The following is a 22,435-nucleotide window of genomic DNA, read 5'->3' on the forward strand; positions in this document are numbered from 1 at the left end:
TAGAAATCTCTTCTCTGGCTCCCTCAAACAATCAACTCACTTGACTGTACTCCTGTATCTTCAGTTTACGTGTTATAGGCCATGTACTGTAAAAGTGCAGGTAGTGGCAGTTAGTAGCATTGTCAATAGGAGATACAGAACCAAAGGTTTGTGGCTGACTTAGCTGGGGATGAGACAATTGATTGAACATATGTATAAGTTCTACATAACAAGTTTCCCTTAGCACGTTGGCATTTTTGTAGAAAAGTGCATGTGAGCAGAAGCTGAAAACTGAGCGCACCCAATGATGGTGCCTAACCCTAAGTTTGCCTCATGTCAAATAATAACATAGATATTTCCTAAAATTGGGACTTGTTAAGAGTAAGTCCAAATGAAGATGAGACCTCTGCAAATTGGCCAGGTCACCTCTTAAGCTGAGGGCCATGAACTAAAGCATGTATCTTTCTGAGCAGGTAGACTCTAGTTAGCCATGCATCCTGTTCATTGTATGTTTAAGGTAAAAGGTCTAAATTTAAGGAGAAGGGTACGGGTCTTGTGGTCCTGAAGTAAAGCTGGTTGAGTGTTTGTTGCTGGGTAATTTCTGTTGTAGGGTGAAAGTCATCTGGGACATAGTCCATGAAGATAGGTCAACAGATAAGAATGCCTCTATTAATTAGTCTGTGCATGTTCTCAGACTCTTGAAGAACCTTTTGCATGGACGTATGACCATATGATGTTGTCAAAGGTGGAATGGAGCATTCGTAAGGATTAAGATATGGCAACTGCATCTATTTTGATGTGTCCTGTTGTGGATCCCGTTTTTAATGAGGTTGTAGATAAAGGTATCCCTAGTACATGGACTTGAAGCATACTCTCTTGGTATGATCATTTTAGAAGGACATAGATAGTGGGTGGTCACCTTCGGAGTGCATACCTTTTGGATGTGCTGGCATTAGGCATCAAGTAACTTCTAGAGCACAGTTCCGCAACCGCATCCTTGTGGAACTCTGTCGGTCCACCTACGGAAGACAGAGACTGAACAAGCATTTCAGAAAGCGCTGAAGACCCGGCTATTTGCCAGCCCCTAATATGCAGTTATTGTCTCTCCCCCTCCTCTTGGAGGTAGCTATGCGCTTTACAAGTGCCCATGACTTGAATTGACAGTTTCGGGTTTAAACTAAAAATTGATCTGGAACTGGATGATTCCCAAGTATGTACTGGTGTGCGTGTGTGTCTGTCTGTCTGTCTGTCTCACTCTCTGTCTGTCTCACTCTCTGTCTGTCTCACTCTCTGTCTGTCTCACTCTCTGTCTGTCTCACTCTCTGTCTGTCTCACTCTCTGTCTGTCTCACTCTCTGTCTGTCTCACTCTCTGTCTCTCACTCTCTGTCTGTCTCACTCTCTGTCTGTCTCACTCTCTGTCTGTCTCACTCTCTGTCTGTCTCACTCTGTCTGTCTCACTGTCTGTGGGTTGAGGCACTGGAAACCAGAGTATGGACTGTTTTTGGTGTGCTTAATTTGATTTTGATGCTGACTGTGAAGGTAGAAGAGAGAGGATTAGCTTTATTCAGATTCTGGTTCCAGGGTTGGCAGCAGGGCTTTATTTGGTGCTTTCTAGCAGACCATAGCTATATACAATGGATTTTGTCTGGAATCACCTGACATTCAAGTCACCACTCAGTATCTAGTATAGTTCCAGGTAATACTAGACAATCACCCATAGTTCTAAATTGGTTCTACAACAAACACGAAGAGGAGGATGTCCCTGCTTTGAATGCCTTTCCTAGGTGAAAGAGGGGCTGAGGAGCGGTCTTGGTTTGTGCAACTGTTACTTCTACAGACAATGCGGCTGGAATGTCAGGTCAGTGAAGCTGTGCAGCATTTGTTGGCAGTTGAATTAATTATGGTCATCTTGCTTATGATTTCACATGGTAGGTGCTTGAACATTTGGGATTGGCAAATGGGATGGCAGTGAATGTTAGAAAAGTCACAGAAATGACATGCAATGGGCTGGTAAATGCTAAGGTGCACAGTGTTTTTTTTTTGACAGCCTCATTCAATGAATGAATGAAAGAATACTAGTTTTGGGGGTTGCTGCTAGGCTAATGTGATTTGGTCTGTTAGGGAACAAGGAAGTGGGTCTGCTGTTTCCTGGCTCGCCACTGTCACAACACTAGCTAGATAATGGACTCCTTGCCATATACTTTCTGCACTGCATGTGCTTCATACCACTTACCAATTTGGAATTGGGGCTGCTTTTGGGGAAATCTAGTCAGGCATAGGTCATTTTTTATGCTGTTTCCTGTTGCATTTTTATATTGCAAGTAATGCTGTATTATGTTAGTGATCTTTTTTATATTCTGCACCAAATGTCAATCAGGGTTGCCTAGAGCACATGGCTCATAGACCCAAAGGGCTATCAAAGACCGGAAATGCTTAGTTGAAGTGATGAACATATTGCGGATCATCTGTAATTATAGATCCAGCCAATTAGCAATGTTTCTGTCTTTTAAAATGCCTGCTAGTTCCACACTAAGAAGGGACTGGTTGAAAGACTGGAGCGAACATGAGAAGAGTTCCGTTCATTTTTGTGAGAGCACAGGCTATCACAGCCTCTTCTTTCTGTGGCAGCAACCTGGTAGCGGAGTACAATGAGATGGCAGTCAGACATATCACCATTCCCACTGACTATTTCTTTTTAAATTAATCCATTTGTGGCTTCCTGACATGGTGTACATAGTAACCAAGGAAGTATATTAATTAATTGGTGACGGAATGGTGACAGAGATAAGTGGTGATGGTGACTGGTGTTGAAGGGGGTGATAAACATTTTACTTATTCATTATGATTCACATATTTACTGTATTGGATAAAGAGAGGTACGGTTATTTGCCCAGAATGATGCAACTGTTGGTCAACTGGTGAGGTCTGTATTATAATCGAAGTGTCGGTATTCCAAAACTAGGACCACTTGATCATGTCTCCTATTGTAGTCTTTGTACAGGTGATTGAAGCTGGGCTTCCAAGTCTCATGGGTGTTCAAAGTTGTCACTTACTTGTACTTGAGACTAACTGCAATTGTTTCTCCTTCTCAGGCATCATTCTGCAGGACCACATTAGCATCTCTGGGAATTTTCTGGTTCAGCTAATACCAGCAGGCTTTTCTCAAAGTTGGAATATTAATATGATGGTAGTGGTAGCTATGAGAACAGTCAGCACCTTGATGTATTGCACACGTTTTATCGATGTTGACTTATGGCGTGCTCAATGTTAAACACTGTGGCATCCACAGTGTCCCTCTGTGCAGAGAGGATGGAAAGACTCTAAGCACATACAATCTAAAACATCAAACAACCGAGCACAGCACCAATATAAGTACTTTCTGACCAGCTCAGGTCAGGGTTGTATTTTAATTTCCCACAGGCTGTGGATGTCCGACAACGGCGTGTCAACTTATACAAACAAATATATGCTGCCTATTTTCTTGTCATTTGGATTGTCGTATGCTATGCTGTACTTGGGAAATTAAAATACAACCCTGACCTGAGTTGGTCAGAGAGTACTTATATTGGTGCTATGCTCAGTTGTTTGATGTTTTCTCAGAGTTGGATGCACTGTCATGACTCAATCATGCTAGCCCTATGGCCTGATTCTAGTTGCAGCCTTTTGCAGCGGTGGGCTGTTTGAAAACTTTTGGCCAGGACTGAATAAATACAGATTATGATAGAAAGGTATCAATCTTCTAGAACTGCATGCAAGTTGTTTTGCCTGGGGCCTAGTGGGAATGGTACAGCTGTCTAAAAGGGTTTATTCAGGTGTGTTTTTCTTTGTCCCCCCTTCGAAAAGTTCACCTGACTATAAACTCATTCCACAAAGCCTCTGTTAAGGATAATAGTGTTTTGACAGCTGCGTATATTTATTTCAAATATGTCTGTGCTTTTGAACTTAAGGACTTGTACAAGTACTGGAAGTAATATAATATATAATGGCTTTGTTAATGCATGAATCTTAACCCTTCACTCACAGAGTTGCAGCTGTGGCAAAAATACAAAGTGGCAAAATCTCACAGTAAGAAACAAAAGTTAATATGAAGTTATAGTTACATGAATATGTCAGTTGAATATGCCAGTTTAAATGTAACATTTTAAAATTAAAAAACGGAAATGTAGCAGATATAGTTATTTCAAGTAACAGTAACTGATGTCATGAATGATGTCATGAATATTGTCATCAGTCATGTTATCAGTGATGTTATAGAACATGTTATGAGTGATATGTGAGGCAATAAGCAGTGCATGGCGAGGGCACAAGTTATAGTTACTTGAAATAACTTTAACTGGTAGTAATCAGGGTTTTTTAATTTTAAAATGTTATGTTGAAAGTGACATTTTCATCAAACTATAACATCACTTTATCCTTTTTTTTGGTGAAATTCTATATGTATCCAAGCCAACCTGCCTCCAGGCACGGGCTCTTGACATGTGCGGCCTAGGGTTGGCTTCAATGTACCCAAGTCCAGCGCGCACCCAACCCCCTCCCACGTCACACACAGCCTTTGGCCATGTGCAGTGGGGTTTGACCACCAGGCAAGGCCTGAGGCGAACACCCCGTGAGCAGCCAACCCCCGCCACACACACACCTACATCCCACTTTAAAAAAAAAAATTTTATCCCACAGGAGTTAACGCAGCTCTTGCACTTCTATTGGAGGAGCTAGAGGACCTCGATGACTCCCACAAGATTCCCTTGGGTTCAGAACAACTGGAAAAAATGCTTTTTAAAAAAAATTGACAATGGGTAGGTCTATCTGGGACCCTCCCACAAGGTCCTGGGATCAGGGTACCCTTACTACTATTTTTTTTCAGGACACGGGCACTATGTGCCCTTGTCCTGAAATGGAGGCTGCAACATTTCTCATCATGTTCCGGGCAGCCAGCCGGAGGGCGAGCTTCCATGGGACTCTTAGGAGCTTCTTGCTCCCACCTGAGTGAGACAGCCGACTGAAAAAACGCCCCTAAAGCCAATCAGTTTGCTCTCTTAGTTAAAGCTGCATGATCGCTGGACTTCTACTGAACGGATCTACACCAAATCACAAAAGGCTCTCTTTCTGCATGAAAATGTAGACAATTTTGGTTTAATTCCATTCAGCTGTTTGGGCTGTAGCACTTTTCAAAAATGGGGCAGATTCCTTTTTTTTATTTTTTAAAGGGTTATGTGGAGCATGGCCCGCCTCTCCGACCCTTTTTTGGGCCCCATTGATGCCACCCCCAAGGGCCAAATTACTTTAAGAAGGCAAAGGGGGCTGTGCTCCCCCTCATCAGGCTGGTATCCGCCCTGAGGACCTCATTCCTTGGGTGTGATACTTTACAGTGTCCCAGGGAGCCCAGCCCCATGACACTGTGGTTCCCTGCCAGGGAGAGTGCTGGCATATACCCTACCAGACAGGAGACTACACTTTACTCCAGCCAGGTGGGAGCAGATGAAAACTGCTGCTCCCACCTGGGCAGGAGCAAAGGAAAGATGCTAGCTTCCGCCAGCGGGAGAAGGGGTGCCCTGGGCTACTAAGGCTTGGGGAGGGGTGGGGCACTTGGTGCCTCACCTTATTTATATAACAAAATCAACGTTCCTGGGAGAAGGGGTCCCTGAGGCCTTTAGGGGCTTCAGTAGGGGGGTCACATCCCCCTCCCCTTAATAGAATACAATTAAGTCCCATGAGATGGGTACCTTAGGGAATCAGGGAGGGGGACTACGTGCCCCCTTCCCTTAATTAATAATCAATGGCTCTGTAGGATGGGGCCCCTGGAGCCCGTAGTGGCGCAGGGAGGGGGGCCAAGTGTCCCCATCCCCTTAATAAAAAAAAACATGAGTGTCCCGGGTGAGCACTGGGGCAACCCACATAAATTATTTTTAAAAAGTGAATAATAAATGAGTGTCATGAGCCCCTCATGTATTATTCACTGCCCTAGGGCACTATAAGATATTTCATTCATTATATTTTTTCATTTTTTAGAGTTTTGTATAGCGCGACCATGACCCTAAAGGGTATCAGAGCGTTTTACATATATGCAGGTGAGCAAACCGGTAAATCAGAATAGCAATAAACCATGTAACAATCACAATAAAAGAACTGGGGTTGTGGGAAGTAGGCTGGAATGAAGAGCTACCGAGAGCCCTTCCAAACTTTAAAAAAAAGTTGAGAGAGTAGTAGGGCAGGCCATAGTACACAATAAATTAGATCACAACAATAGTTCCAGAGGAGTTTGTACCCAGGCGGGGTGAAGAAATCCTTCTTGTCCACTAGAGATATCAACAGAGTAGGCATAGTGTCAGGAGGTGACTTATCAGTATCGGAGAGTCAAGATAATGGGATCTAGCGCAAGAATTTGTTAATCGCATTTTCTATTGAATGATGCAGCTAAATGATTGTTTCTGATTTCCGAAGGTAGGGAATTCCAAATTCTCAGCGCAATACCAGGGAAGGGACGATGGTAGGTTTTTTTCTCTTGATTTTCTGTGGATTCAGTAGTACCGATGAGGCACTCTGGAGGTTCTAGAACCACCCGACAACTCCAGTTTTTGGGCAATGTATTTTGGGGTGTTGAAGTGAATGGCTTAGTGTGTTAAGCAGGCGACTTTTAGATGGATTCTAGCCTCGTAAGGGAGCCAGTTTAGAGATTTCAAATTGGGTGTGATGTGGGTATTGCATTTAGATCCCGTAACAAGCTTAACAGCTGCGTTAAGGGAGATTTCCATAGTCCAGTCTGGAAATCATTGGGCTTGGACAACTGTTTTGAAGTCATCTGCAGGGAGGAAGGGGTTGATTTTCCTCAGGATGCTCATTTGAAAATTAGCTCCTTTGGTGGCAGAGCTGATGTGTTCCTTCATGTTAAGGTTCTGATAAAGTGTGATTCCCAGAGATTTTGTGGAATCTATTACATGCGGAACGCAATTGAGGGCAGTTAAATGTTTCAACCAGTCATCAATGTCTGAGATTAAAATGAATTCGGTTTTGAGGGTGTTTAGTTTGAGATGGTTGCTGGTTAGCCAATTTTGAGTTACTTTGTAGAGTTGCGTTGAGGGATCTAATATCCTCCAAGGAGGAGATTTCCAGGTAAAATTGGGTGTTGTCGGCGTATATGTGGTAGTTGATGCTTGTAGCTTTCGAGATTTTGGTTAACGGTTCTATGAACGGGCTAAAGAGAGTGGATGAGAGAGAGGAACCCTTCGGAACCCTTCGGAACCCCTAATGAGAAGGGTGTGGAGTTGGACAGGGCGTGAATTAGCTTTATTCTTTGGGATCTATTGTGGAGGAGGGAAGCAAACCAACCTAGGAAGGGACCAGAGAGCCCCATCCTGTTTTTCAAGTAAATCAAGGAGGGTGTCATGTTTGACCGTATCAAATACTGTGAAGAGGTCGAGGAGGATTAGCAGACAGGATTCATTTTCATCAAGCATTTGTAAGGCGTCATCAACTATGTGCTTTAGGGCTGATTCAGTGTTGTGTCCCTGACGGAATCCAGATTGATATTGGTTCAGGAGTTGAAATTTCTCAATGTGATTGCAAAGTTGAATATGGACACATTTCTCAATGAGCTTAGAAAGACTCGGGTGGCAGGAGATAGGGCGGAAGTTATTTAGATCTTTGTTATCTGCCGTCAGTTTTTTAAGAATGTGGGTAACCTGCCCTGACTTGAGGCATTCAGGTATGGTGCCATGACGTAGCAATGCATTTACTATTTTGGTCCAAAGTAGGAGCAGTGAGGTCTTAATATCATTGAAGAGATTCGAGGTTAGTGGATCATTGAAGTGGTTCGAGAATTTGAGAGTAGACAGTATGTTTAATATGGTAGCTTCATCATAGGTTTAGAATGTGCACCACAAGGCATTGTTTATGGGGGGGAGTACGTTGGACGCTGAGACCAAACGGATGGGTGGGGTTTGCTGAGTGCAGGAGCTGGAAGGAGATCCATTGCCACCCGTAAGTCATTTTGAATCCTCTTTGTCTTCCGCAGAAAGAAGGTGGAATGTTCTTCACAGTTAGGCTGCAGATTAGACCCCAGCAGAGGGATGGGTTGCCTGTTGGATTGCAATTTGATGATTTCAAACTGTTTTTTTGTTGGTTTCTGGCATCATTTAGCTGTTTCCCAAAGAAGTCAGCTTTGGAGCTACGTATGCTTTTGTTGTAAATGCTTCATAAAGATCTCTGGTGTTTGAGGCGATCCAGAGAGGGAGAAAGTCTCCATTACCTTTCAGCCAATAGTAGATTGTGTCTTTCGGCATTTAGGCTACCATTGAACCAGGGTTTGGGGCCTTTGGTTGACATTCTTTTAAGTTGGAGGGGTGCCATAGCATTAAGGATGGTTGTTATTTAGTTATTGTAATGATCAGTAATGACCTGGACATCTGACATGTCCTCTGCAGGGGGAAGAATGCACCCGCTGATACATGGCAGATCATTTGGGTTAATGTTACTAGTGTTTCTTATCCAATGTCTGTTTTTTTGTTATTTGCATCTTTTTTGAAGGCAGCAATTCTGTGATGAGGAAAGTTATGCCGTGATTGTCTGTCCAGTCACATGAAGTGATAGATTGCAGTTTAGTGTAGCTGGCCTCGGAGATGACTAGATCCAAGGTCGCTTGAAGGTTGTGGGCAGGGCTGTCACAGATTTGGATACGGTTGAGGTCAGCAAGGAAGGTTTTAAGGCTGATCACTGCTTGTTCATTTAGGTCATTCCAGTGGAGATTGAAGTCACCAAGGAAGATCTGGGGGAGTGTAGACCAGTGTTAGTTGTGATGGTTTCCATAATATGTTCAATGAATGGGAGGTTATCTCCTGGAGGGTGATAAAAAGCATGTAGTTTGCAGCTAGGTCTTTCTTTAGTCAGATTTCGATGCCATGATATTCGCTCGATGTGAGAGAGACAATTGGTGCTTCCTTAACCACGAGAGTGTTGCGGTAAATACAAGCTATACCACCACCAGGTCTTAAGGGTCTATCTAATCTAATGATGTCGTAGCTGGGTGGTACTAGCATGTCGAGAATGGGAGTGGAGGAGTCATTTAACCAAGTTTCTGTCAGGACTATGAGGTGTAGATTGTGAGAAAAGAAGAGGTCCGCAATATCCGCCAAATGTTTAGATGCCGATTTGCAGTTGAGTAGCATACATTTCAGGTGGGGTGTATTGTCAGCGGAGAGAGACTGGGTGATGGGAATGTGCTTGAGGTTGGAGTTGCTAACTGATCTTGGATTGGGTCTGTGTTCTCTGTGTGGATTAATCTGAATTTTTGGGATTTGGCCCAAGTTGTCTGGTGTTTTGTAGTGTATAGAATTGTAGGTGAGCAGGAGAGTGAGGATATCAATGCCTGATAGTGAGTTTTTCAATCTGAAGGGCATTAGGGTAGGGAATAGTTCGCCAGGTGAACAATTCAGTAGCTGGTAACCCATAGGAAACAGGGGTAGAGATCTGTCTCGCCTGTTTATTGTAGGTATGTGAAAGTGAATGTCTATTCTTAAACAGAACTTTAGTGGGACAGCAATAATTTGCTAGCTCGGTAGTAATGTTAATAAGGCTATGTATGTCTGCCTTAAGATGATGAAGCTCCACAGAGAACTCACTCAGTTTGGATTCAAGATTGGTGTAGGAGCAGGTAGTTGAGATGTGATGTAAGGGGCCAGGAGAGAGGAGCTCCAACGTATAGTGTTAGGGAGTGCCTGAGTAGGGGGAGCCAGGGGAAGTGAGGGGGGGATGGAGCTGGAACTCTGATTGAGGTGTGGGGGTGTGAGGCTCAATAACTCATTGATGGGAGGTGGTGAGGAGAGTGGGGCCATATTATAGGTCTTGCTAAGGGGGTTCTGAATTAGCAAAAGACATGGATTGATCATAGGTGAGTGTCCCAGATGTGTCAGTGGTGACAGTGGGTGAGTAGTCAGTGGTCCTGGGCCAAGATGAATTGTAGGTCTTGGTGATCATGCCAGGCATGACAAAGGCCGCTGTTCTAGATGTGTGGAGGAGGCTCGGATTATTCTGTGAGTGGGTGCAGGTAGAATCTGGTTCCAGGGGTCGGGGTGTATGAGAGTTATTGGTTAAGCTGACCAGGGTGAATGTTGGTGATTGGGAAAGGGGTGTGGCAGAGTAAGGGGTGGGGAGAGAGGAGGCAGCTAAATGTAGTGTTATAGGGACGTCTGAAGGGGTAGGCTGAGAATGAGTCTGGCAGTATTTTTGCTTTGTCAGAGATTTTGATACACTATATTTATGCTTGTGGTGCCACTAAAAGTAGCAGAGGCACCACCAAGGATTTTTGTTTTTAATGTTGTGGGGGGCTGCAGGGAGTTAGCAGCCCCCACAGCAACATTAAAAAAACAGTAAGTCTCCGGTTATCAAAACCATGATCCCAGGAGAACTTACCATTATTTTATAAGTACTTCTGGCTGAAGCTCTGAGCTCTTCAGCTTTTTTTTTTTTTTTTTTAAATGGCTGAGTCTTTCTTTTACACCCCACAATATGCAATAATAAAAACTATGTTAAAAGAAAGACTCATACTTTTTTAATTCAAACTTTATTAAACAGTTTTATAATAATCACTATTATTAAACATTGCATTGTATGAGTTACTGAAATGTACACTAGGTTACAAATATTAGTGATGTTTGAGAAAAGAGAATAATAGGCTCACTTTTTATATTTTGATGTTATGACTCTGGCAAAATCAGTAAGTAAGGTGTGAGGTTGCCTTTACATTTGGTAATAAAATATTACTTTACATTAAAAAAAACGAGAAATTCACTTATCTCACGTAGCTATGACTTGTGCCCTAAAGTAACAACACATACCCTGGTCATTTACTGCTAATTACACCACATCACTCATGTCGTTCTACGACATCATGTATTTGTGAAATCTTCATTTAGGGTCGCATGCACTAGAGGTTTTTCTGGCTACAAAGCCTTGGAATCAGCCTGCAGCGACCACAAACATTTTCACAATGTACCTGAACCCTTTTCACTGGCTCGAAGAACTAAGATGGTTGTTGTGGCCATTTCAGAATTGCACACAGCATGGGGTGTGAAACAGGAATTCTTCTTCTCTTTGTGAGTTGCACAGGAATGTATTATTGGTTTGTGACATCAGCTGCCATTGCAAACCATTGAAAAGTTACTACCTCTCATGTTGGGGTGGTAACTGATTTACAAAGGGGAAGCTGTCCCAACCGGACAGCTAACCATTGGGAATGGTTTTGGAAGGCATTGAAGGGAGCAGGCAAAGTTCCATAGAACCACTACCTACTCATTCCAATGTGTGGAAACCTTTTTTAAAGCACCTTCTATACCTGGATGCTTTAAAAAAAATATTTTTTAGGCAAGTTATTTTGAGACTGAATGGTCAAATTGGGTTGTTCACACTTTGTAGAGATCACATAGGAAATTAGGTCCTCGTTTGCTAAGCAATCGTTGTGCCTACCTGCTTAGCGAACAGGGATGTCTTAACTTTTAAAAGCATTACAAGCAGCAAGTTGTATTCTGGAATGTGTTAACTTATAGCACTCCAAGTATGGTCTTAGAAATGTCATCATGCAAAGTATTGATGGTTAAAAGGTCAGGAATGACTGAAGGTGTTTGAAATACCTTAGGGGCACTAGACATCATTTGAGGAAAAGAATGTGTCTTTCACTAGAGTTCACTGGTCAAAAAAGTTACTTCACCCACCGCTATGTATGTGATTGCCAATTTTCCCAATAAAACACATACTTTTTGTTTATATATTTTGAATTATGGAATGTAAGGTAAACTACGCAGTGAGAGTAGTGTCATACTACGGTTGTAAATTACATATATTTAGCATATAAAACATGGACATATTATACTGTTCATTATGAATTATTTAATATCACTTGTTATTTTCTCGTATCTGGCTGATAACTTACTAGAACTTTCAGCCTTTTCAGTGTTTTAAATATCACCTTTCCCAATATGGACTAATTACTTCAATTTAGCTATTCATAAATTGTGTTGTTTTTTTTTACTTCTTACAGCGCCCCCTCGTGTGAACTAACTCAAGAACAGACTTCGCCATGGTAATAGCTTTCTAATTTGCTTGAGTAGAACAGCACTGAATAGCATTTAACTGTGATACTTCTCATTGCTAAGTCTTTAAAATACCAAACGCAATTTCACAAACACCAGGCATCATATTACATAAATTATAAAGTAGCGTAGAAAACACAGCACACCTTAATTCCTACTATTTTTCTCCGTATGTAAAAGGGAATGTAACAACTTATATTAGCACAATTGCTAACATGTGAAAAAATGATTTCACTTTATTGTTTCTGTCTTTACATACTAAGAAGTAACACTAAAACCTTCTTTATAAATATGAGAGATTAGACTATGTTTTAAGTTAAATCTATTTGTTCCCTTTTAATTAAGGAGTAAAAACAGTACAAAATCACTTTGCTTGAATTATATTATGGTTTGTTTGTTCAAATATCTAGAACATGCATAACACGATTTAGAATACTCTATTAAATGAGTTTAATGTTGGTTTTACATTCTATTTTCCCATTTGTATCCTAGGGAAAAAATTATTTAGTCAAATGGACTGGTGCAAAATGTGTGTGGTTCATTCTGTATTATAGTTTAATTAACTTTAGTGAATGTTTAGAGGGAACTCAAGTATAACAATATTAATATCCATCTATCTGTGTGTATATATATATATATATATATATATATATATGTATGTATGTGTATATATATGTATATATACTTAATAATATAAATGCAAAAGCTGTTTAGTCGAAGTACAAACACATATTATCTTTAAGCATACCTCAAGTAAACCTGCCCGACATCTGCTTGTCTGTTTCCACCTCTCTGCTGCAGCCTCACTGCCTATGGATCAGTCCACTTCTCTGGGTGGGGTCAGTCCATTTTTCTTTGTCATGTTCACAGGACCAGTAATGATACTGACTAGGAATAGGAGTAAACCAAAGACACGTTTGACACAGAAATTCAAGGCCACCCTACTTCAAGTGTTAATAGTAGTACACCACTGCTTCCAACCCCATCCTGTGGCCACATCCGCAAGTAGGAAATTAGGAAAATTGCATTTCTTGATCTATTTCAGCTCAGCCTTGTTAATTTCGGACCGGCTCAGGTGTACAGGAATGGGACGTGGGGGCAACTAGGAAGAGAACAAGAAGCAGAGTTGATCTACAATGAGTTATTAGACAGTGAAGTCAACCACCACTGACTGCATAGACGTCTGCACTAAGCCAGACACTGTGAGGTAACAAACCTCTCCCAGAAGGATGCTCCATAGATATTGACCTATTTCCCCTATGCATAGCGATGACCTGAATCATGGCCAGAATAGGAAATGACAAATGTGGTACAGAATAGAAAGCATTGACGTTCGTACTTAAATTACGTGTTTCTGAACTAAATATGTGTAAAGTGTTCCTTTCTAAATGTACTTATTTTTGTTCAAATACTGTTAATATATTAATGGTTTTATATCGTTAAATTGCTTACAGTACATTGTCTCAATACCTCAATGGAGAACAGTCATCACCTCGGTAAGTTATTTAGCTATTGTTGTTTCATACTAAAATCCAAATAGAATTATTACTGCATTGTTGATTGTGATCCTTAAACTCCGAGAGAACCATTATCGCAAAAATGACAAAACAAATAAGATGGTTTTGTTTATCGTAACTTTCAAAAAGACAAAGTACACGTTGCATGCTTCTGAGTTTTATTGCATTATATTTTGTGCTAAGTGATTTGAATCACGTTTTGTGCAGGACACTGTTTGGAAAATCCATTAGGAGTTCGACATTGCATTGATATAGAATAATTGACAGATGATGAGTTTTTGTACCATATGAAATTTGATAAGGTGATATGAACAATAGTAGCCCTAAGGTGATATGAACAATAGTAGCCCTAGTGCAACGACTTTAGGATATGTAAAACCAATTAAAGAATTAATTTGTTTCAGAGGTGCCCGCAAATTTTGCCAGGAAGGGCGGGCCACGCACACACATACACTCACTTACTTACACTCATGCATTTACAAACACTCCTCCACACACACGCACACACACATTCACAACAAATTCACACATTTATACATCCACGCACACATGCACCAAACCTTCAGAAACCTAAAACGTACCTGTCCTGCAGCTCCGGGAGAAGAAAGCATCGGTAGTCCCAGGATGGTTGGGATGAGGAAAGGCAGCAGTTCCTCAGTCGTCACAGTGTGGAATGGGTTCAGTGAGACTTGATGACTCCACCCCACTCTGTGACTAAGTGTCACTGATAGACACTTGGCCTTGGGCATTTCAGGGCTTAAAACTGAAGCGACCAGGTCTGAGGCAATTGGTTATGCTCTCGCTCTTCACAAAGAGGATGGTCAATCTGAGAACTCCTCAGCACTCCAAATGTCAGGTCTCTCGATGCTCTTCTGGATCCGGGTGATGCTCAAGGGGTCCACCTCCAGATCTCCCCAAGCTCAGTTCAGTTAGTACCCAGAGCTTAGAGGTGATCAGGTGAGGGAAAAAAGGAGGGGCCGGGATGATGCTGCGCGGGTTGAAGCAATCTGAAAAACAAAGGACAACCCGTTAATAAAGGCCTAGGCCACTTCTCTACTCTCTATATTCTCCCTGATGTTGCTCCACATACCTTGCTGAGAACACCGTGATGTAGAACGAATGGGGGCCACCATAAGGTTTCTCTAGTGTGGAACGACTTGCGGTAGAGCCTACAAAGACACAAGCACATATTACACACCCATACCGCTTCCTATTCCTATCCCTCCTCCATGTAGACTTTTCCATCTACATACCAGGGCACACACCAAGGAGACCTAAAGGAAATGGCCAGCCTTCCCACAGAATGAAGTGATCTCTTCAGCAAGGACTGTACTTAGTTCAGGACCGATCTCCTTTCTGTTAAATCACAGAGGCTAAAGACCGATCCCCGCAGTTAACAGCATCAGAGCCCAAAGAAAACCATAAGGGAAAAAACAAAGTTAAGCAAACAGAGTCACCGGACAAGGGTCTCCCTTGACACCCTGATGCCCCCCCAATCACTGGAGTCTACAGTACCTCTGGGCTCCTAGGACGTCCTAGCGTTCCGGTAGGTGTCTTAGGAAAGAGCTCCCCCGCTCTGTAATGCAGACGATCCTTCTGCAGCAAACAAATGCAAAAAACAACTCCGAACCGAAAAGACGTTTGTGTGTTTGGATTCCGAAATGCTCTTGTTCCCGTCGGTAATCCAAGTTCTTACTCCGGGAAACAACCAAGGAATCTCCTCCTTCGAACTAACGTACAAGCCAACGAGTGTCTGTGTCTTCGCGAACTATGACAGCGAAGCACCACAGAACACTCGGAGTGCATCAGCCGACACACTCATCCAGACCATGCGCGGCAACGTACCGCACCGCTCCTGCTCTGGAACTCAACCGAGGGGTGTCCATGTCTTCAGCAGAAATCTGCGAAGCACCACAGAGCACCACAAACTTGCGGGCAGCCGCACCGCTACAGTACAGGTAACAAAATCCAATACAACCCGACTTCCCGGTTGGAGATGGTTAAATAGTCCCCGCCTCCTTGCCGCACAGACTTCTGGGACTCGAAGTCCTTAATGACTTAAGCAAGCGCAATACTATTCAACCTCAGATCCTGACACCAAAAGCACACAGGGAAATGAACATTTAAGACTCCATCAAGGTCAATGAGAGTCAGCCTGCTCTCCTGACGAACGCAAAGGGGGCCAATGCAGCTCCAACTACCAGAGGGGATAATAAAGACCTACTGTTTACGTTCATAAAAGAGATGAACCAGATACGGCAGGATTTTGTGAAACCGCTTGTGGAACTGGACCATGTAGTCTAACAGTTAAATATGAGAGTGGACAACCTCAAATAGTTGAAAAGCTCATGAGCGCCGGGGTTCGAGTGGATGAATTAGAGAAGAGGTGTCAATGACTAACAGATAAAATTGATAACTATGAAACACACTCATGCTGCAACAATATTCACATCAGATGGATTCCAGACTCAATCCAGCCTCAAGATCTACCCCAGTACATTGAGGACTTATTTGGATTTCACTTGGCATGCCAGGAGGACCTCCAAGTGGAACTGGACTGTTCACAAAGTGTTTAGTTCATTTCAACCCTGTTGGACTTGGCCCTCTCTGCAGGGTCACCCCAAACCTTTTGCCTTAAACCTCCACTTTTTCCTGATATTTGTTTTTGTTGGCTCTAGGACTGTGTGCACTTTACCACTGATAACCAGTGCTAATGTGCTTTCTCCTTTGAACAAGGTAAAACTGGTTTACACCTGATTGGCATATTTTATCTATTTATAAATTCTTTGTAGAGGAGTATACCATATACCCAAGCCTGTAAATTAAAAATGTATGTGCCAGCAACCCCCTTATAACATGTCCCAGGTCTGCCATTTCAGCCCCAATGCAGTTTTAAACTTCCAATTCGACTTGGTAATATAACACCCTTGCCAAGCATTAAACTCCCCATTTATGGCACATATATCACTGCTAAGTTAGGCTCTAGCTAGCCCATACGACAGGGTGCATCGTAATTAAAAGGTTGGACATGTACTTTTACATTTTGCATGTCCTGGTAGTGAAAAGCTCCTACATTCTTTTTTCTCTACTGTGAGCCCAACCTCTCCCATAGGATAGCTTTGGGTTGCCTTATTACAATTAATAAGTACTACATTTTGATTGGGAGCAGGTAAATATTTTGTTTTTGGTGTTTGAGGAATTGTAATTTAAATCCTTCTTTAATGATAATGTCAGATTTAAATTACAATTTTAAAAATGCCACTTTTAGAAAGTTGGAATTGTCCTGCCCCTTTGGTACCTGCAGCTTGCTCTTTGGTCAGGTGGGCTGGACTTTGTGTATTCTTACCAGACAGCCACATAATAGATTAGGAGTGCCTGGTTGGGCCATCAACTGGCAGGATGGGGTCTGGGTGGAGCGAGCACAGTCTTACTTAGAACAAATAGGCTGTGCCCTGCCTTCACACAAAGAACTTACCCCCCCTACGTTCATGCAGCTAGCAGGGAGCCAGGTCAAGGGAATCAGGAAACATCAAGCACTTCAAAGGTAATTCTGTAGAATCTTCTCCTTCATCAAAGAAGGCACCTGGTATAAAAATAACACCTTTCAGACGCACTCTTCAATTCACTTTCTGAACATGCGGAAAGAGGACTGCCTGCTGCTGTGGCCTTCTATGTACTCAACAAGACTGCTTTGCTGCACCTGGAAGGACTGCTTTGATGCACCTGGAAGGACTGCTTTGATGCTGGAAGTCTGCCTCGAGTCTCTGAGGCCTGCCCTTCTGCTTGAGCCCTGTTCCACTGCTGTAACCAGGACTACCAGGGAGACTCCAAGGCCAGTTGGCTAGCCTACGGATCAGAGTTTCAGGGACAGAACAGACTCCAACCATCTTGAACGAGCACCTGGATCCAGCCTCAGCAAGTCCTAACCAGCCAAGTGGAGCTCCTCTAGTCCTAGACCCCTTGTGATGGGTTACAGGTGCCCAGATTGCAAAAAAGCCGAAACTTAGGACTTAGAACATTTTTGGCTAAAAACTGCTCTGAGACCAGAGAGGAGACTGGGACCAACTTGCCTGTCTATCCACCCAGCTCCTGCTACGTTCTTCTCCGCAGCACCAAATCCTGTTCAGATGTCTTTCGCTAAATGGGTATCTGGCCTAGTGGAACTCCCGTCGGTTACAACCTCATCTCTTTATGGAGTTTTTAAACTTCTAAGTTTGAATGTGGACATTTTCACTGAGAATTCTCCCAGCAGCTCCCGGATGACAAAGCCTCCTCCTTGTACAGTGCGTGCAGCCTTGCCCCACTGGACTTTATCTTCTTAGACAACTTTTTCTCCAAATGTCTTCTAATTCCGAAGGTAAGCGGTGATCGGGCCACTCTTTGTATCTGCCTCGCGATCCATTGCAGTTGTCCATTATTTTTTACTTCGACCGTCTCTCATGACTCGATGTCCATGGTTGGTGCTCTGATCTTTTAGTCCCTAATTTGTACCTCACTCATTTGAAAATTCATGGCTCCGGATCTACTGATTTTAGTTTTGACTTTTTGGTGTCAAATATTTATTAACATTTAGTATATTTTTTCTAAATTGGTGTGAGATTTTTCTTGTGTTGTGTTTTCACTTTATTGTTGTTTGTTTGCTGCATAAATACTGTACACATTACCTCTTTTAAGGCAGACCACTTTTGTGCCAAGCTATCAGAGGGTTAAGCATAGCTTAATTCAGTGACATTTTGGGTTCACCCTAATAGGGACTGTGACTGTTGATTGAGCAGGGTTACCACCCCACTCAACCAACAACCCAATATCTCACAAAACCCAAAACAAGCTCAACCTGACATCTTGACTAGGATCCACCATTTCAGACAAAAAGTCAACATACTGAAAGTAATGAAGCGGACTGACTCCATATTGTTCAGGGTGTTCATGCTGGCCCTATTCCAGTATGTCTCAACTCGAACAAATGCCCACAAGATCCCATATAGCTGGGGTTTCCATGCGCATGTACATGATGTCTCTCCATACTCTGCAGTTGGAAACAGATAAGTAAGTCTGGAATCTTCCCACCAAGTATGAAGAGATTAAAGAGTGTAAGATCTCAGAGGGCCTTGCTGAAATAAAACTAGGTGAACCGCTCTGTTGATTGTATTTTTCCATGTCATGAAGGTCCATGTCATGAAGGTAGTGGAATCAAGAACAAGTGCTGCTGGATCAACTGAAAAGGATGCAACTGCCCTCTGTAGTTATTTGTTCCATGGAGTTCCCGGTTTCACAAAAGTGAGTCTAAGGCAAACCTTGAGGGAGTTCTCAGGCGCTTTCAGTGTGCTTATGTAACATTTCAGAAAGTCTGCTTCACTGTTTCTTTTTAAGGACAAACATGCTTCAGTTTCCACACGCCAGGAGGCGGTGTTCCTCTTCCAACAGGAAGAGGACCAGACACCCAGCGAGGAACAGCTAGATTGACCTAGACCAGCATGGAGAAAACAGCAAACCAGGTTAAGTGGTGAGTGGCTAAACTGTGAGTAGCCCACAAAGCACAGCTAGAAAAGCAATAGACACTGGATGAAGACTCCCCCCTCAGATGACTCTCGACTGACTTAGTTGCCACACCGGTGAGCACAAGGCCTCTGCCGCAATTGCCCAGGCAGCCCTCTGGCGGCGGGGCAAGATACCACACATATGCACCACAATCAGTCCTGAGACTTTCTGGATGACACACCTCATCGCCTTGTAATGAATGAATGCATGTTGGCTGTCCGTGGATGGGGGAGTGGCTCTGCACTGCCTTCATGGCCTCTGCCCTGAAGGTGCGCTTCCTCATTATGATTTTTTTGGATGGCCAATACTTTCTCATCTATCTAACAATGGTATTTGGGCATTACAATGGGGGGGCTTTGAACACCTGCTGGTCACGGGGTTGCTGCTCAAGGAATTCAGGAACTGAATGCATTTCAGGGGGGCTCCCCCCACAGTTAATTGTTCTGTTGTTAAATTGAGTTCAGTGTTTCTTGCTAGTACATAGTTGGAAATGTACCTACCTCTATAGGCCTAATTTCAGACATTAACCGGCATAGTGGGTCAGAACCTCCGAAAGAGGTGGATATATGTGAGCCTATGCAGTCCTTCCACTACGCCCAATGCAGGATAGGTTAATATATCTTAAATTTGCAGGGTCTCAACAACCTAGTTAAATGGAAATCCCTACTCCACTGGCTAGATGTGAAACAGGCAGACATAATGCTACTTGAAAGGACACACCTTTTGACCGGGGATATACAGAGTTGCAAATTGTGCTATTACCCACAGCAATCCCATTCCAACGCGACAACCAAAACCAATGGTGTAGCAATAGTGATCAGGGACCTCATTCCGGATCACATCCATTCACACAGATTCAGAGGGCTGGTTGATACTATTCAGTGGAACATTGACAGGTGTGGGGGTGTCTGTGATATCAGTTTATGGCCCTAAAAACCGGAAAGACTAATTTAATTCTTGGCTCTTCCCCTGTATAGCGCAACATGTCTCAGACAATTTGATATTGGGCGGTGACTTAATGTAGCCTTGGCCCCTGCGGTAGATAGATCCCGCTCCACATGGCAGCCAGTGCATTCCCCATCCGCCCTCACCCAGGGCCTCTATGATTTACACCTGATAGATGTGTGGCGAGCACATCACCCAGTAGAGCGAGACTACACATTTTTCTCCAACATCCACAGATCACACTCACGGATAGACTACTACTTTGTATCTCCCTCCATCTTCCCCTGGGTGATATCCTCTAATACAGGCACAGGACTCCTGTCCGACCACTCCCTGGTTGTTATCACCCTACTGATTACCTCCCCCTCCCAACACCACACTCCCGAGAGATGCTGGAAAGTTAACAACATCACGTTTAGAAATTCCTTAAAGGCAACTTATGCGAAGTGGTTGAGAATTACTTTAAAGATAATTAAATGGATGGATGTCCTGGGCAACAATATTGGATGCTTCTAAGGTGATAGTTTCTGACCAGAGTTCAGAGGTTGGAATCAGAGACATAAATATCCAAGTTAGAAACAGAGTTCACACACACAGGAAGCAGGAAAACACAGAGGGCTATGCAAAAGGCCCAAAGGGAGGTGGAGGCGATGTTGATGAAAGATGCAGCCCACAAACTCCTAGAGACAAAACAGATGTATTATGAAGAGGGGGAACCAAACGTGCAGGTTGCTGGCCCAAAAAATAAGGATATAAAGAACTGAAAACTATATATCGCAGCCATATTAGATGAGCGGGGAAATCACAAACTACTGACTAGAGCATCATAGACTCTTCTCTGGCTTATTGCCAGACCCTTAATGTTAGGGAATAGTGTGATGCCGGATTACAAGTTTCCTACCCTAACAATGTTGGATTCCCTGAGTTGGATATTCCATGTAAGGAGGACGTAGAATAATTAACAACTGAGGAAAAGGTGTTGCAAGTTGTAAAAGAGCTCCTCTCCAATAAAGCTCCTGGTCCCGATGGTTTTACAAATGCCTTCTGTAAAGCCTTCTCCAGTCTCCTCGCCCATACCTCATTATCGTTTATAACTCTTCTCTTGACACTGGGGGGAGTCACATCCTCTATGATGGAATTGTTCTTACACTCCTGGTTAAACAAAGATCTTAATTAGTAGGCTGAATGGGGGTTGGCTGACATGAATATCACCCTATCAAGCAGGCTTTGTCGCAGTAGGCACACAGGAAATAATATATGCCTGGCTATGAATGTGATGGTCAGAGTGACCACTACGGATTCCCGGGTCCTCCTCTCGCTGGGCATGGAGAAGGCTTATGACCGAGTGTACTGGGGTTTTCTAGAGAAAACCGTTAGGTAGAATGACTCATGCTTCGAATGTAGGCCTGCATCCTGCCAAACTATGTGAAACCCTCCACGAGACTCAAAAGCTGCGCAAGATTCTCAGATCCCATAACTTTAGCCCGGTGAACGAGCCAGGGTTCTCCCCTATCACCAACCACTTTTGACCATGGAGCCACTGTTCCAGCATGTGATGTCCAACCCTGCAATCAATCACAGGTATCGAAACGACAGAGGGACAGGTGAAAATGGCCCTTATCGCTGATTATATTTTCTGCTTCCTCACTAACCCACCCTCTTCCCTTCCAGCTTTACTGGACAAACTACAATACTTATATCAAATGGCGGGTTTGAATGTCAATCACCACAAACCTAATGCTATACGGGTGGGTGACAAACATAGAGAAAGTGTGGTGATAGCTAGGCAGTTTGGGCTGCAAGTAGTGCGTAGTGCAGACAGCCATTGAATATCAGTAACTATTCCCTCCCCACCACAAGCGAAGTATATATTAGCAATACCCTCCTTTTCTTGACATGCTGTTCAAGGACTTATTCCAATGGGGGAGATAAGAATCATGGGTCGGACAGATAAAAAATGGTGTCAAAATGAACTTTTTTGCCCAGCATCGTCTACCTTTTTCAATCCCTACCATTGTGCGTCCCTCCAACGATGTTGACAATGGTCCACACAAGAGTATGGGCCTTCGTATGGAATAACAGTTCGCCGGGGATAGCAAAGTAACTCCTGATGAGGAGCCCTGCTATCAGCGGGATGGGGGCTCCTGAAATTGAATGCTGTGAACTGGCGGCACAACTAACTCCAACCTTAGTATGGTGTTCCCCAGAAGCAGGTCGACCCTGGTGCTTGATGGAACAAGAACAGTCTAAGTGACCCCTTCTCTAGTTGCTGTGGCTGTCTGACACTTTTCCAATTTATAAAAGGCATTTTGTACATATCAAAACACTCTTGGGGTCACAAAAACTGTGTTTTTGCAATTTGGTGTCTTTGCTACTGC

General features: G+C 43.2%; 1 protein-coding gene across 1 annotated transcript in view; it reads left to right on the plus strand.

The window, feature by feature from the left end:
* Positions 1 to 22,435, plus strand: part of MYZAP (myocardial zonula adherens protein) — a 465,570-nt gene that overhangs the window by 404,140 nt on the left and 38,995 nt on the right. The window contains exons 14-15 of the mRNA XM_078684913.1: positions 12,006 to 12,047; positions 13,512 to 13,553. Coding sequence (XP_078541039.1) covers positions 12,006 to 12,047; positions 13,512 to 13,553 — 84 coding nt within the window. The remainder of the gene's footprint in view (positions 1 to 12,005; positions 12,048 to 13,511; positions 13,554 to 22,435) is intronic.

This window comes from Lissotriton helveticus, chromosome 3_2 (genome assembly GCF_964261635.1).
Source record: "Lissotriton helveticus chromosome 3_2, aLisHel1.1, whole genome shotgun sequence".
Classification (NCBI taxonomy): domain Eukaryota; kingdom Metazoa; phylum Chordata; class Amphibia; order Caudata; family Salamandridae; genus Lissotriton; species Lissotriton helveticus.